Raw genomic sequence first — 16,206 nt, forward strand, 5'->3', positions numbered from 1 at the left:
AATAGCTTTACAATAGTATAATTAAATATGAAATTTGAAACTATTAGATTGGTAAATATTACAAAAAGAAATAGAAGATTACAATAAAAATGATTTTAGTTTGAAACAAAATAATGTGTAGATATAGAGACTATGGGTAGAATTTCGGAGAGCGTGTGACAGAGACAGAGCCAAAACTTGAGATAGGTAAAAGAGAAAATAATGGTATGACTTTAATACGGAACATGTTTTAGACTGGACAAATACAATAACAATGGTAAAGACTTACCTCAATATTTTTACAAAATGGACATAAATTTAGTGGTACAAATAATAGGTATAACCAGCCTTACCAGAAAATTTAAAAATATGCTTGCCTGAGAGTCAAACTTGAAAAATAAAGCGTTTTAAATAGAAGTTGATTTTAGAATTGTGACAGGCTTCACGATCAGAAAACAAGTAGTCTCTATATAAAGTACTATATTCAGAAACACGAAACTTTTTAAGGTCGGAATTATAAAGGTAAAGCTGATAGGAGGACAAAACTCGCTGTAAATATTCGAGGATCAGAAATGTTCAATATGTTCTCTTCATTTATTTCTCTTAAAACCAAAACGACTTGAGAAACCCAGTTATATCTGGAGCCGCTTCCTAGATCAGCCGAAGAGAAAGACAAATAGTCTTTCGAAGCACAATCTAGGAAAGCGGTCCTCATTCATTGACAGCATCCTCAAAACCCAATTCAAGGCGAGTTTTACCATTAAAAGTTTATCATGTGGAATATCATACTCCAGCCTTATCATATGAGACGGTACTGATTTATTCAGGTGGAAGCATCTTTTAAAAAACTGTAAATGTGTACTTTGAATTATGTCGGAGTAACTGAGCCCCCAGATATGGATTGCGTAACACATGGAAGATAAAATAATGGCTTCATTTAATTTTTTAAGTGTTTCTAAAGAAAAAGGCTTAGCTTTGGTTTAGTATCAAGCAGTATTGCAATTCTGTTAAATGCTTTAATAGTAAGGCTTAATGCATTTTTTTTCTCCATGAAAAAATAGAGGAATATTGGAGGCGATAGTGAATAATTCGTCATTTCAACAACTATTTTAACTTAAAAATCTATCACTCTCAATATTAATGGATTACAAAATGGCAGAAATAAATAGTTAAATAGAGCGATACAATCATGCGAATTTCGTTGGAATCTACCTTTTACTTTTTATTAACTTTGAACGTCGCTCTTTCTGATTTTATGGCCCGAGGCGTGACTCACACTTTAAAAAAGATCGAAATAACCAATGACATTAAATGTTAATTATAGCAACTTTAATTAAACAGTTGAAGAACTTCATCTCTATACAAGAAACGTTTTATTCATTAAGAATATTCGGTTAACTTACTTTGAAAAAGCAAAAAAGAAATAGTACAAAATTTCGTGATCAATAACGCTGTAAATGTAATTAAACAAGGTAAGTATAAATTACAATAATAAAGTAGAACAACGCGACACGTTATTATACCAAAACTAATCCTACAACTAGATGCACAAACTAGTTAAGTTGTGTAGCCTCATAATTCTCCTCATTGACAAACTTCTGGCCGTCTCTTTGCCTACCACTTTTCTTCTATTAGGATTGTAACAAGGTTGACTTTACTTTCCAGGAGACCCTCCTGGAGCTTTCACTTGTAGTTTAGTAATCCCCGAAGCGTGATGAAGTGTTTTAAACTAAAGTAGACATATAACAAGGTTTACTAAATAATGTATCTTTACATAAACGCGGTCCCTCAACTAAAATAATATAGATATAACTAAGTTTTCTAATAAAAGCACAATAAAGGTTTTAATATGGTAGAGTCAACGTTCACTGTTAACATAGAACTGCCAATGTTGTGACTAAAGGTATTAAAAACTCCTATTTTTGTTTTCTTGAAGTAACTGTCCGGTAGGACAGTTGTATAAAGGTTGGTTGATCGTCAAAAAGGTGCATGAAAAATCGTTGAAAAACAACCAACTTTGATAATTTTTTTCTCTTTTCCTATAAAAGATAAAATTCCCAAATTTTTTTTATAATGTAGGGAAAATCCTCCTTTATAACTGTAATTTTTTGCAACATGGCAGAGCATATAGAATTTTTTTATATATATATTAGAGTTACAAAAGTAATCATAATGTATTATTACAACGTTTCAAAACAGATCAAATCTTATTACATGAGCCATCCAAGCTTGAGAGTTTTCCAAACGAAAAAGAAGAACTGTGGGTGGATGATAATAACCTTCGTAATTAACTACGCGATAGTACATGAAAAATAGAGTAAAACAACACAAACTGGGATACGATTTTTTTTGTCGAAGAATTCTGATCTTACTTCATAATATCTTTCTTCTGAGTTTCTAGGGTATGTACTTGGATTTTAAATCATATTTAGGATTCTAAATTAATTTCTTGTAATATAAATCCTATATTCACTTTTATTAAATTTCAATAAATGTTAGGTATACAGGGTGTCCCAAGCTACATGGACAACGACTTTTTCTCGGAAACTAAGATAGCTAGAAAAAAACTAAAAAATATGTGTTCCCTTAGTTTTTTGTTAGGAATCCAAATTTACTTTGTAAATTTTTTTCGGTGCTTCCAGAAGCGAGATACAGGCACCAACTTCATTTTTTCAAATGGGAAGGTGCGGTTTTTATTTCAGAAATAGATTCCTCTATTTTTTTAAAGAAAAATTTACATGAACGGTTTTTTTCTGTGAGCGATATTTTAGAAGTTATGAATGAAAACATGATTCTTATAAGAAATTTCAAAATGATAATATTATAACGGTTTTTTGATTGAATAAGAAGAAAAGTACTATTTTATAATAAATTTTACTCCTCATTAATATTACAGATCATGCTCGAAATGGCCTCCACCATTAGAGATGCATAGACATGCTCTTTCCAGCCAATTGTCCCTTACTGCCAAAGAAATAGATTCGGCTATAACCGAGTTACAGGCATCTTTTATTCTCTGCTTTAGTTCATCTACAGATGCAATTCCGGCTTGATTCTGATACACCTAGATTTAGAAATGCTTTTAGATAAGCAGAAATAAGAAAAGAAAGAGAAAAGTTATGAATAATCTCCTTGTTCTTCAGGCATCCCCAAAGGAAATAGTCCATGATCACGTGAACGAGGTGGCCACTGAATCGCCCCCCGTGTTGATATAATACCTACAGACATGTAAAGAGATATCTCGATGGCAATTTGATGGGCGTGTTATATTTTATTCTTAAGAGTACATTTTTAATTTTCATATGATTTAACTTAGCTTCCTTTTGTATTTATAATTGTGAAGTTTACTCCCAACTAAAAAAGAATTTTATCTGGTGATTGTATAAGTAAATAAAATAAAATATCTTGTAATAATGACTAAACAATTCAAAAATATGCATTATTTAAGAAAATATAAGAGGAAGGCATTTCAATTGTGGATTTACTGATGAATTCATTGTCTTGTATTAATGGTAACAAGTTTAGATTTATTAATGAATGTGTTACCTTTTAATAATGGTTAAAAAATCGGTAAACCCCTATTTAATGGTAGGTATAAAGTTTAAATAACCACATTTAAGTAAAAAAAAAAGACAAAACAAAACTTTGTGATTAAGAAAATGAACATACCTTGTGTACAGCAGAATTCGCTGCAACATCATTTGAATTTGAAACGGTGCCCTTAATCCTTAATTTGTTCGCATGAAAGGCTGATCCATAACAGTACATGAGCAACATTGTTGTAGGAAAGTAGAAAGAGCAAGCGGCCAGTATTCGGATGCTGGGTCTTGTATAGAATGGATCACAGGCGGCTAAGCCGGATACGTTGAAGTAATAACCTCCTTTGGGCAGTACTACAGCTGAATAGACGGTCAACGAGGCAACCAACGTGATGCTCAACACCGTCATACACCCCTGGCAGAAACACTGTCAACAGAATAGCCAAAACAAAAGCGAACATGGTCACTACAGCGGTAAGCCGTGCATAAAGCTGCATTTTACTACTTACTCTAAGCTTACTGTAAGACAAAGTTTTGATTTAAAAAAAAAGTAATTATTAAAGGAAAAACATAGAGTAAGGCTATTTAAAAGTTAGTTTAAGATGCTTCCTGAGACATCCAGAATTGTTGGATTATGTTCTATTGCAAACTTCATAAATGCAGCAGATAGAGTTATAATGCCAGTAGCCATTATACCCATGACGGATGAGTTTAAATGGAGTCTTCACTGGCAAGCATGGATATTGTCTGCATTCGCTTTTGGATATTTTACTAGTCAGGTAGTAGGTGCTTGTGCTGCTAGTAGATTTGGTGGAAAGACCGTATTATTATTTGCAGTTTTTTTATAGTCTGTTTTTACTTCTATAAGTAAAAAGTAATTAGAACAAAAACTTTCAATGCTACAAACTAGGAAATCAATTAAAGTTCATAATATTTGCTTGAACAGAAAACTCAGTGCAAGAATGGATCTTATCCAATCATTCACTGCTTTATTCAGAAACCTCTGAACAAATCTCAAGCTTGTCTCTGTCACAACATTGTCGAATGCTAGTACACAATCAGTGAAAGGTCTGAGGTTAGCAACGTCATGTTGTATTACAAATGTCAATCATTCGCCTAAGTTTATACACTATTAGTTCTTTGACTTCAACAGTTTTATGGATTTTTTTAAAAAAATAAAAACTTAATTGCAAAGCATGTTCAGTAAGGTTATCTTATCCATTAAATTTGTTTAACCCTTCGCTACACAGAGTTGACTTTGGTACATATTTTTGTCTCTTTGAAATATTCTATTTTTTCCAACAGACATTTTTCTTTTTTTAATTACTTTTTCAATTATCTTTTGCAAAAAATGTTTCTGTTGCCATAAAGGAAAATCAACATAGAGCAATATAAACTCTGCAACATTGATATTTATAGTGAAATCTGAGAATTTGTTTTCCTTAACAAACTTGTCGCTTTTCATTGACTCTGTACAGAGTTAAAAAATGAGATAAAACAGTTTTTAAAATCATTATAGATTACTTATCAAACTTTTAAAAGAAAATATAGAATTTTGCCTAAAGAATGGAGAAATTTTTAAACAGATGAATTTTTATTAATGGCTACCCAAGCGTAATTTAGGACAACATTATTAATACGAATAGAATATACGAGGGTCGTTTGAAAAGTCCGTGCAAAAATAAAAACTACTTAATTTTTTGGGGTAAACCTTTTTTATTTTTCAACATAGTCTCCTTTTAGGCTTATACACTTCGTCCAACGCTGCTCTAGTTTGTTGATCCCTTCCGAATAATAGGATTTGTCCAAGTCTGAAAAATAGCCATTCGTTTCTGCAATCACCTCCTCGTTTGAATAAAATCTTTTTCCCGCCAGCCATTTCTTCATATTTGGGAACAAATAGTAGTCCGAGGGAGCCAAGTCTGGAGAATAGGGGGGATGTGAAACGAGTTGGAACCCTATTTCCATTAATTTTGCGACCACAACTGCTGAGGTGTGAGCTGGTGGGTTGTCGTGATGGAAAAGGACTTTTTTGTGGGCCAATCGTGGGCGTTTTTCTTGCAGCTCGGTTTTCAAACGGTCCAATAACGATGAATAATATGCACCTTTAATAGTTTTACCCTTTTCCAGATAGTCGATGAGGATTATTCCTTGCGAATCCCAAAAGACAGTCGCCATAATCTTTCCGGCCGAAGGAACAGTCTTCGCCTTTTTTGGCACAGATTCCCCCTTGGTAACCCATTGTTTAGATTGTTCTGTGGTCTCAGGAGTGTAGTGATGTATCCATGTTTCATCCACAGTGACGAAACGACGCTTAAAGTCCTGCGGATTCTTCTGGAACAGCTGCAAACCGTCCTTGCAACACTTCTCACGATTTGAAAATCACTCGACTTCCTCGATTCAAACGAATGCCAAACACAAAGAAATAGACCGATCTGGCTGAAACTTGGTGTGTGTTCTTCCAAGAGATGCTACTAACTAAACATAACCTCGATACGCGCCAGTAGTGCTATCTCTCTGACTTTGCACGGACTTTTCAAACGACCCTCGTAATTGTTTTTAGAAGCAATGTAAAGAAACGCAATCGCTATCAACACACACGGACCTATACCCTTCAACAAGTCTAAGTTTTTGCTCACGTAAGATCCCTTGGTTGCCTTAAATAAACACTAAAAATGTTGAGGGATCTTACTTAACATGAACATCAGATGTTTTGGGTAGAGATGGGAAATTAAAGTACGCTTTATAAACGTACATGGAGGCCGTATACATATCTCCTTAACAAAAACTTACAGTTTAAGAAGTAAGAAGTTAAGTATAAGGGTTGATTAAACTCCAAAAGGTATACAAATCAGCGAGTACCCAACATTTCATTCATACTTCTAGTAATTTTTTAGAATGCATTAGATGTCACAGACCCTTGTGCTGGCCTTTTATCACCCATAAGTATTTTTCTGTTAGAATAATAAAAGATGTATCTCATCATCATAGTTAGTATTAAAAAAGCATTTCATTTTAACTATATTCCAAATTATTCTTGTGCTTTATCTTTATTCTGAATAATCATCACATTCACTCGCATATTAAAAAAGTGGAAGTTGGAGTTGATCTTTTACTGTTGTAATTTAAATTACGAAGTTAGAACAAGAACAAGTCATGGGTTCTCCATCAAGACAACGCGCCGACTACACTGCATTGTCTGTCGCAAGACGTTTCTAGCCAAGTACAACATCCCAGTTTTAGGCCTGACCTGGCCCCATGTGACTTTTATCTGTTCCCCAAAGTGAAATCTGCATTAAAAAAGAACACGATTTCGGTCCGTTGAAGCTGTGAATGTAAAAGCGTCACGCGTCATGCTGACAGAAAAATGCTTCCAGCACTGTTTCGAACAATGGTAAATTCGCATGTAGCGTTATAGGGATACACCTCGTAAGTTATTTTGGGGACTAGTTAGACAAACTAGTCCGTGGTGAACTGATGCAGTTGCATAGATGGATTCAATTTAACAAGTTTACTTACGTAAGTATGTTAGAACTGCAGGAACTTATAGTCTGGTTCTAATTAGAGAATTTAATTATTAATCAACTAAGTTTTATAAATAGTGTTTTTTTAAAATGAACTTTTTTTGAGATATTTATATTAGGAGAGTGACCTGTGTCTCATTGAAATTCCTTACTTCCATTTTCTTTCATATGAGGACATGCTACATAAGGCCTTCCAGAAATAGGATACACTTTCTTCTACTCTCCCTCAAGGATCTACTAAAGTTATATACGAGCCGAGGGTCCATAGGTGACTTTAAGGCCTCTTCCTTTGCCACTTCGTCGGCCTATTCATTGCTCTGAATACCACCCACTTACCTGCAGGCCATTATATAGTTCGCCTTAATTCCAGTGTCCAATACCTATTTCCATCTAACACGTTACTATATATATCTTTTACGACTTTATGTAGTCATTTTCCAAAATTGTATTTTTAGGCGCAAAAAGATTTCATAGTTATTATGATAACAAAAAAATAATAATAATACTATAAATACGATTTTTTTTTGCAGCAATTAGAACGTTGAATCCATTGAATCACCTAAAATGTGCCCTAGCTGGAGTTAATAACTTATTGGAAAGTTATACGATCATTTTAAGAATTATAATATAAGTTTATAAATATAAATATATAGTTTTCGTGACCGCAAATTGTTAAACTTAGGATGGAAGACTTGCGAGGAATCGGTCAAATAAAACAACTCGTCTTTTTGCCAACGTTTCGACAAATATATTGTCCTCTTCAGGGCCTGGATATTACAAATACAAAACAATTTACAGAGTCAGTAACATAGAAAAAAACAGTAAAATCAGTAATACAAAAATAAACAGTTAAATACAATAAATTCTTTATAATTATTGAAAACTTACGTGGCTCTGCGGGTTGGTTGAGTTACAGAAACTAAGAGCCAGAACTGGAGAACAGGTATATATATATACAGACATAGCGGGACTTACACGGGAATTTTGGTAATTACAATTGAACAGATACAATAGACTAATTACAACAAAAGAGTAAATACAATAAATATTGGGTTTCTTTAAACAACAAAAACCGTTAAACACAAAACACAGGAGAAACCAAATAACCCTTATGCACTAAATAACAAATAACCAAAAGATTTGAAGTAAATTTAAACAAACCCAGCAATAATTATGTACAAAATTTGGATATCTATTTATTTTTTAATGACAAAATTGTAGCAGTTGGCCAAATTCGACGTGTCTGTCCTAAAGTTAACTGTGTTGTTCTGTTTTAATCTTCAAACCTTCAAATCTTTTGGTTATTTTTGTATTACTGATTTTACTGTTTTTTCTATGTTACTGACTCTGTAAATTGTTTTGTATTTGTAATATCCAGGCCCTGAAGAGGACAATATATATATTGGAGGTTAGAAAGAATTTTGGAACAAAACATTACGTTAGGTGGTAGTCTAATTCTATAATTCCCGGTAAGGTAAAGTTCTAATCTTTCGAAAGACTATGTAAGCCCACGGATTTCTAAACAGCGACTGATAAGAAGGTTATGGTGCTGGCTTGTCACTGCCCGAAGAAAAATGAAATTAATAACTTATAAATGGAAGCTATGCTGCCCAAATTGAGATCATATTTAAGAATGGATGTGGACCAACAATGCTGCTAATTGAGTTAAACACTGTATTTACTTCAAATATCCTTTCGAACAGATCAATGGGCCTCAAACTTTAGCTACAAATTTATGTAAATGTTATAGTTTCCTATAATAACAATAATAAGTTGATCTTCGGTAAAAATGATTATATTTTATAATAACTAACCTTAAAATAAATGTATTTTTTTTTTTTTAACAAATATATCTTTTTATTATTTCTTCAATTTAGTGAAACACTGAACCACGCGAAATTCCTTCGGCGAAGACTCCAGCAATGCATTAAATAATCTTTACAAATTAATTAATTGCTCCAGAATATTAAATAACCCAATAAATTAAATAATAAAGTAAAAAAACAAACAAACGACGACTAAATTTCCAATCGATTTATTTAAGATTCACAAGTTGTTGAATCAATGGAAGCAGCATCATTAAGATCAGCCAGAACGATGTGGTTTTCAGCCATGACTTAACAAGCTAGGTATACACTGGCACTTGTTTCTAATGAAGCTTTACACAGTCAGTTGGTTTTAATTAATTGCCATTTCTGCTGACTTTTCGAACGCTCAGCAAAATTACATGAATTGCAGGATTATATTTTTATTCTAATTAATTTTATATCCATATACGATATATAGATATATAGATAGATAGATATAGACTAAATACAGTGTGACACCAAGTACGTAAATTCTGTGCAATTAATCTATAAATCTTCTACTCCATATGTGATACTTTTTAAAATAATTTTGAGGCTCACTTTTGATAGGTTTTTACCTATTTCCTAAATTTACTTCCCAAATTTGGTACATACATTATTCTTTATCTAAAAAGTAGTTAGCTAATCTCTCTCTGTCCAATTTCTCTCATTAATTCCGGGGCCTTGGTGGTGTTACGAAAAATTGCAAAGAGTAGTGTTTAAAACAGATAGTTTTCTAATCTTGAATGCTTGCTAACTTAATTTTGGGCCAATGTGGGCAGTTTAGGCGTCCAGCAATGGGTCTTGGTTATGCAATCGGCCCGTTGACGAGGACCATGTTGGCTATACCTAGAGACGGAATCCTTTTTTTGAGTTGGCTAGCAGAAAAGCTATGTTCAAGGCAAACTGACATCTTTCTAGGGGTAACTAGTTAACTGGACATTATATTCCAGTTGTGGCTGGAATTCTTACTGACTAAACGTAATAGGTTCGTTACTTTGATTTCTTGATTCATATATTTAAAAGTATCACTTTATTCTTTAACAAACTGCACATTAATGCATGGTTGCGAAAAAACATAAATTTCCATGCTGTAAAGTGCATGGATTAGATGCTAGGTTTGCCGACGTAAACACAAAGAATCTATTTCATTCCCTCGTTGTTCAAGGAGAATTCTTTAAGTTTCCTTAATCCTTCAAGATTTTATTACTTTTATTTATTTTTATTTTAAAGGAACGTCAGCGATTGAGGTCATTCTTGCACTTTCAGTTATTAGTGCACTTTCAGCCTCTGAACAAAATGTTCTAATTTGAGTGTTGAAAAGACTTGACCAGTTAAGCGTGGAATTTAGTTTAAAAAAAAAATCCAAAGTGTGCGCAATTAAAATCAGACAATGACCTGTATACACGTCGAACGCAGGGCAAAACAACCAAAAGTTTACAATAGTCGTAACAGTCACTGCACAAGCACTTTTTCTGCAATCTCTGGGGGCTTACAGATTACAGAGCAATTCTGTGCTCATTCAAAAATCTTGCACCGCTTCACTTATGTATTGCTCTAGTTAACTAGGGAAGCAAGAGCTTTTACAAGAGAAGAAAAGAACTTTGAATTCTGTGTAAAAAGAAATCAGAAATCATGCACATACTGAGGTTCTGAACCTCTATCTAAGGTAAAAACGGCATTGCACAAGGTTTGAGAGCTTCTATTTGTGTCCGTAATTCCTAATCTCTAATGTGGAGACCAAACATGTACCAACCACTTATCATTTGGCTGGCTCCCACCGCAGTTCTATTGGTAAGATAAAGGAAACATCCCACCAAATAATATTCTTATTGTATTTTATTAAAATTTCGAGTTTTTATAGTTAATGGCAATTTTATATTTTTCACAACGAGTATACACGTCGAACGCACCGTAATTGAGATTTGGTTTGACGTGTATACACGACAAACACGCTTAACTGGTTAAAACTCTTACAAATTTGTGTATCTTAAAGTAAATTAAAGAAGTGATAAGACATTCATTGCTAATCAAAAAAACTCTCGATAATTTAAGGGGAGAGAAGTGGCCCCCAGTTTTCTCTGATGTTCTCGATTCACCATTATACCAAACAATCGTGTTTATCTTAAAATGAGAGAGGGTGATTTTCCCTACAGGAAAATTTCTGAATAAATTACATTTTTTTTGGCCATTCCGTCCTTGGAGAGGTACCAGATAGAGGGATTATCGTTAAGGTGTTAAGTCAAGAAGAAGTACCTCCATACAGGTGCAAACAGACCAATTGCAATCCTATCCTTAAGGATATCCTTGGTAATGGCAACTTTTACACTATCTACACAGAGCTAATCTCATCGAACGGTAGTTGTTCTCCATAATGGTTTACCTCCATCTTTTGGTAGATGTGGTGATTTTGCTTCACTTACAGACACTTCCATGTGCCTGTTCCAAAAAAGCTTTCTACCTAATAGTTTCTCCTTGTTCTAATTCTTTTGTTTATTTCATTTTATACTCTTTCTTTAATCCGGTAGAATCTGTACTTACTCTCAATTAATTTATATCCAGTTTCCACTTTCTTGTCATCTGTACAATGCTACAGTTATTTTAAAAGAAATAAGAAATGAAGCTGGTATCAGCTCAATTAGTAAGTTTAACTTCAAACTAAAAGCAAATAATTAGAAAAAGAGACAATGCGAGACAAGGACCTTTTAGTTTAAAACAAGGAAACCTTCTGTAGCTATGCAATTAGTTTCGTTCTAATAAATAATTTTGGTAATAACTTTTTACAAATAATAACTACAAAATAATTCGTACAAAATGAATTCAATAATTAACGCGATTATTATAATCAAATCTGGCTCTTAAAATTATATTCACGATATTATTTATTTAATTAAATACCAGCTTTAATTTTAAACTGTAAATCCTTCATTAAGTAAAGATTTTATCTAAATCAATAATTATTCTCAATTAAAACTATTGCTTTCGGTTTTATATTATTCTAATATTATAATACACAATTTGTTACTTTTCTTGCAACAACTGGTAAGAATTATAACGATCGTATCATAAGGGGAAATACCCGCTTTAAAATCCTCTGAGTCAAAAAACAAAAACAAAATATTTTTATCAAAATGTTTGCATGTTAAGAGTGTGGTCGGTGAAGCACAAAAAAAAGAGAAATTCACAGAAAGTACAAATTTGATATCTGGTTTAGGTGCGATCACAACGAGAGAACTGTGTCTAGAGGTTGGCAGTATTCTGAATAATCACCAGGTGCCAATGACCTTACAATATAGTCGTGCCTAAATTAAAATTTAAGTGATGTGAACACCAACAAGACTTCCATTTTTGTTTACCGTTGGCGTAATTAATGTTTTTTGAGACTTCAATTTGCACAAAACAAAATATTTAATTTAAATATTATGGGCAACATCTTTAACGACAAACTAAAAATGTTAAAAATCTATTTTAACGAAATTAGTACTTAATTTTATTTAAAAAATTTTTAATACAATCGAAAAAAGAAACACAATGTGCGATCTAAAATTTGAAGAAATGACTTATTATGTTTTAGAACTAAACTAATCCTCATGGTGGAAAGATTCAGGCTTAATCCACGATGGCAATAAGGCGGTGAAAAGATAAAAAACGTTATGCCCCAGGTCAGGAAACGCCTAACAAGCAATGAGACGCACTTGGAGTTTCCAATTATTGAATGGTGATCTCATCCAAAAAATGTAGACGAACTAGAAATCCGTCATTCTCTCTACCTACAAATAAACTTGCCCCATTTGAAGAACAACTGGAAACCAAGTATCTCTACTTAAAGGAGAAAGATTGTTGGGAATATTACATATTATGTAATAAATAAGTGAAAATTTCGCATGGTTATTTTATGACAGTTTGTACGATTGAGTTTTATAATTTTAAGTGAAATAATGTTCTATTAAAGAAATTCAATTGTAGTTTATTTTAAGTTAAAGTAGGCATCACATCTGCATTAGATCGCGAGAACTCTAGCTTATAAGTCCGTGGACAGGATTGTATGGAAATCTAATATTGAAAGCTATTATTACTACTAATTCCATCAGTAAAATGCAAATTTATGTGAAACATATAGTTTACGATAATAGAACATGTAGATAATTACAGATTTAGAGGGCATGTGAGTGACACAAAGTGCCCTGTCCCACAAACTTCATCAATATAGCTCCATCTAATTTATGGAAATTGATAAATTTATTATATTATATTTGTAAGATCATTCATGCAAATACACCATATATTTCTCTCTTTACATTATTACCATATAGGCAAATTGATTTGTTTTTGCCTAATGAATAATCTTCAGAATGAATCGAGTCAAATCCAAACTGGAAAGCAACTAAATTAGAATTATAACCTAGTGGCAGGTTATGTTCGTTTATTTATTAAGCTGTTCGCCAAGTTATATTCCACTATATTTGACATAGCTGCAATCTAACCAAACAATAGGGTACAGTTAAACCCAATAGTGTCCACCCTGATGGTGAAATTCACAAAGAAGATCATTTGGATTCTGTAGACATTGGCTGAGCCTTAAAGATCCATTTCTTAAGTCCAGACAGGTTAAGTATCATAGTGAAGATAAATCGTTTGTTGTTTAGTGAAAGCTTAGAACGTTTGTCGAGAAGTTTAGAATCGTGTGTTTAGTTTTTTCCGTTTAAGTCTAGTATGTGTATCCCAGGTTAGGCGTTTGGAATAGGAGTCTGGTTTAGTTAAACGGATGGTAGGATAGAACGCCTGGATCTGTATTAAAATCCATGTCTAGCAGCATTTACTCCTACTATTAAAGGAATCCATTACTTGACTAAAGTGACAGAGATCTGGCTCGCCCAATAACTCTTCAAGCACCCAGTTCTATTTTGCGGTCAATCTTCTTCATTTCGCCAAAGATCTTTCTTAGAATTTTACCTTTTCAAGACTCCTAAATATTTCTAATTTTCTGTGGAAAGAACATTCTTGTGGCGTCCAAAATTGTTTGAGTTTCGTGACAGAGATTTGAAGCGACTCAGTTTAACTAGCGAAAAATGTACATATCTAATGCCAATTTAATCTCAGTAATTCATTAAATCAAGCTCAGTAAATTCATTTTTCTTAGTAAAAAAGTAAAGTAAAGTAATCGCCTATTTTTTAGGCGGGGCTTAACGTCCAACTACCAATTAGGTGTCGTGGACGGAGGCGACTAGCAAACATACTTTACTGTAAATTTCTTTTATTAACCATTAAATAAAATCCAAGGCCAAGACCGGGAATCGAACCCAGTACCACAATGCATATTAGCTTCGCAGGTCTCGCCTCTACCCTCTCGGCTACCGTGGCGCCTCATTTTTCTTAGTTAATAGTATATAATTATTATTTATTATGGTAAACCATTTAAATAAAATCTTTTTCGCAGCATTCAAATCCTTCAAATCTTAAGCTTTCTGCATACCATTGTTATGAAGGTTATAATGTACTGAACATTGACACTTCATGTCTGTAGTTATAGTACATATTTATAATAAAGATTTATTATCTATCTATTTTCTTAAATAAAACCAATTATATTTCTAAACTTGAGGAAGTTCAATGAACAGTTACGTTGTTGTAACCTTGTGAATTCCAACAACAAGAACAAGTCCTGTGAGTGTTAGACCACATTTCTGTTCAAAAATAAAACTATTTCTATCTTCATTGCTAATAATCACAATTTTAGTTTCGTTATAATGTAGTAGGAATCAGTAAAAAATATTGAGCACAAGAAAGCTGTTCAGAAAATAGTGGATAAAAGAAGTTGCTTACTAAGATATAGTTAAATTAAATGTGAAGAACATCCGAAGAAACATTCGTTGAGGTCTATAAAAACTGTGAAAAGGGAACAGAAAAAGAAGACAAAACAAAGTAGTTGGGTAGAGAACGCCAACTATTGAAGACTGTGTGGTGTGTTTGCCAAGAAGGCGGAACTTGAACTGTTTGGGGGTGTTGGCAGTATGTGATACTGAGGATTGTTAAGAGTAAGTACATAATGCACACAGCTGGAAGTACTAGATCTGTCTTAGTATATCACGGAATGGTACTCATAAAGTACCCAGCAAGTCCTCATGCTGTCTGCTGCTGCAACTACACACATATCTCCTTCATGCTCGCCTACTAAATAAGAATTATTTCAATAAAAGAAAGAAAGCAAAAAAGTCGAAAACTGTAACAGATAAAATAAAGACCAAAAAACCCCTAAGAGTGCATGATTAAAACACATCAGCAATCAGTAAGGATTCACTTTATAAATAACGAAGATTATTTAATTTTTTCCATTAAATTACTAGGTCATTATTTATTTTTACTTTTTTCTCTTTGGTTAACATTTTTTTTTTTAATCATTTATTTAGTTACAATCAACGCATATTGCGTTATAAGCAACACTGGTAACAATAAACAACATATCTCACTCAGAGTGGAAAGGTTATCCAGTGGTTATACTCCAATAACATTTTACTTTCTATTGACTCTCTTCATTAGAGAGGAGATCGCGAGGCCACTATCTTTTAAGACTGTCCTAGAAGTGTTGTCTGGAAATGTTCTGGAAGATAGATGTTATACAGGTGGATTGTGATGTGTTTGAATGCTAAGATGGAATTTTCTGTATCGTGTTTTAGCCACTTGTGTTGCACGAAAGGAATGTTCAAGTCTGTGTGAATGGTTTGATTGGTGACGTAGAAAGGAGCGTTTACTATAGAGCGAAGAATTTTAGATTGCAAGGACCTGGATCCTTTGGAGGTTAGAGCGTTTGGTTGAACCCCACAGTTCGATGCCATAAGCCCAGACTGGCTTTAATATACTTACATATATAAGTCTTTTGTTGTCCAGAGTGTGTTTTGATCTGTAGTCGAGTAGTCTTTTCAGTTGCCGGAAGCGTCTGTTGAGTTCTGTTCTCCTTAAGTCGAGTATGAGGGTTCCATGTAAGTCTTCTGTCAAGGTAAAGCCCAAGGTAGCGGACTACGTTGACTACTAGTAAAGGAATTAGATTGTAAAAGACAAGAGGAAGAGTGATGCGTCGAAGAGTGAAGGTAATATTTTGAGATTTAGTTTCGTTCAGTTTGATAGCCCATTTTTTGAACCAATTTTCTAAGGAGGTGAGGTGAGACTGAAGGTTTCTATGGTCTTTGTCAATAGATAAGATGGCAGGCCTAAAATTTAATTTTAATTTATTTACATTAATTTTATTTTAATCTTCCGTAATCTGTAATTGATTTAAGTATTATGTATTCTGATTTTTGGTTTAAGAATCTACTTTCACCA

At 33.2% G+C, this 16,206-nt stretch overlaps 1 protein-coding gene across 11 annotated transcripts in view; it reads right to left on the reverse strand.

The window, feature by feature from the left end:
* The window catches only part of LOC141460164 (trace amine-associated receptor 8c), a 471,099-nt gene that overhangs the window by 57,876 nt on the left and 397,017 nt on the right, over positions 1–16,206 (reverse strand). For 10 of the 11 annotated variants that reach the window (XM_074139888.1, XM_074139892.1, XM_074139886.1 and 7 more), the window contains one exon: positions 3,649–3,945. In XM_074139888.1, coding sequence (XP_073995989.1) covers positions 3,649–3,945 — 297 coding nt within the window. The remainder of the gene's footprint in view (positions 1–3,648; positions 3,946–16,206) is intronic. The other variant, XM_074139893.1, reaches the window with a different exon arrangement.

Source organism: Rhodnius prolixus, unplaced genomic scaffold, assembly GCF_049639745.1.
Source record: "Rhodnius prolixus isolate KJV_2025 unplaced genomic scaffold, Rpr scaffold_6, whole genome shotgun sequence".
NCBI classification, from domain to species: domain Eukaryota; kingdom Metazoa; phylum Arthropoda; class Insecta; order Hemiptera; family Reduviidae; genus Rhodnius; species Rhodnius prolixus.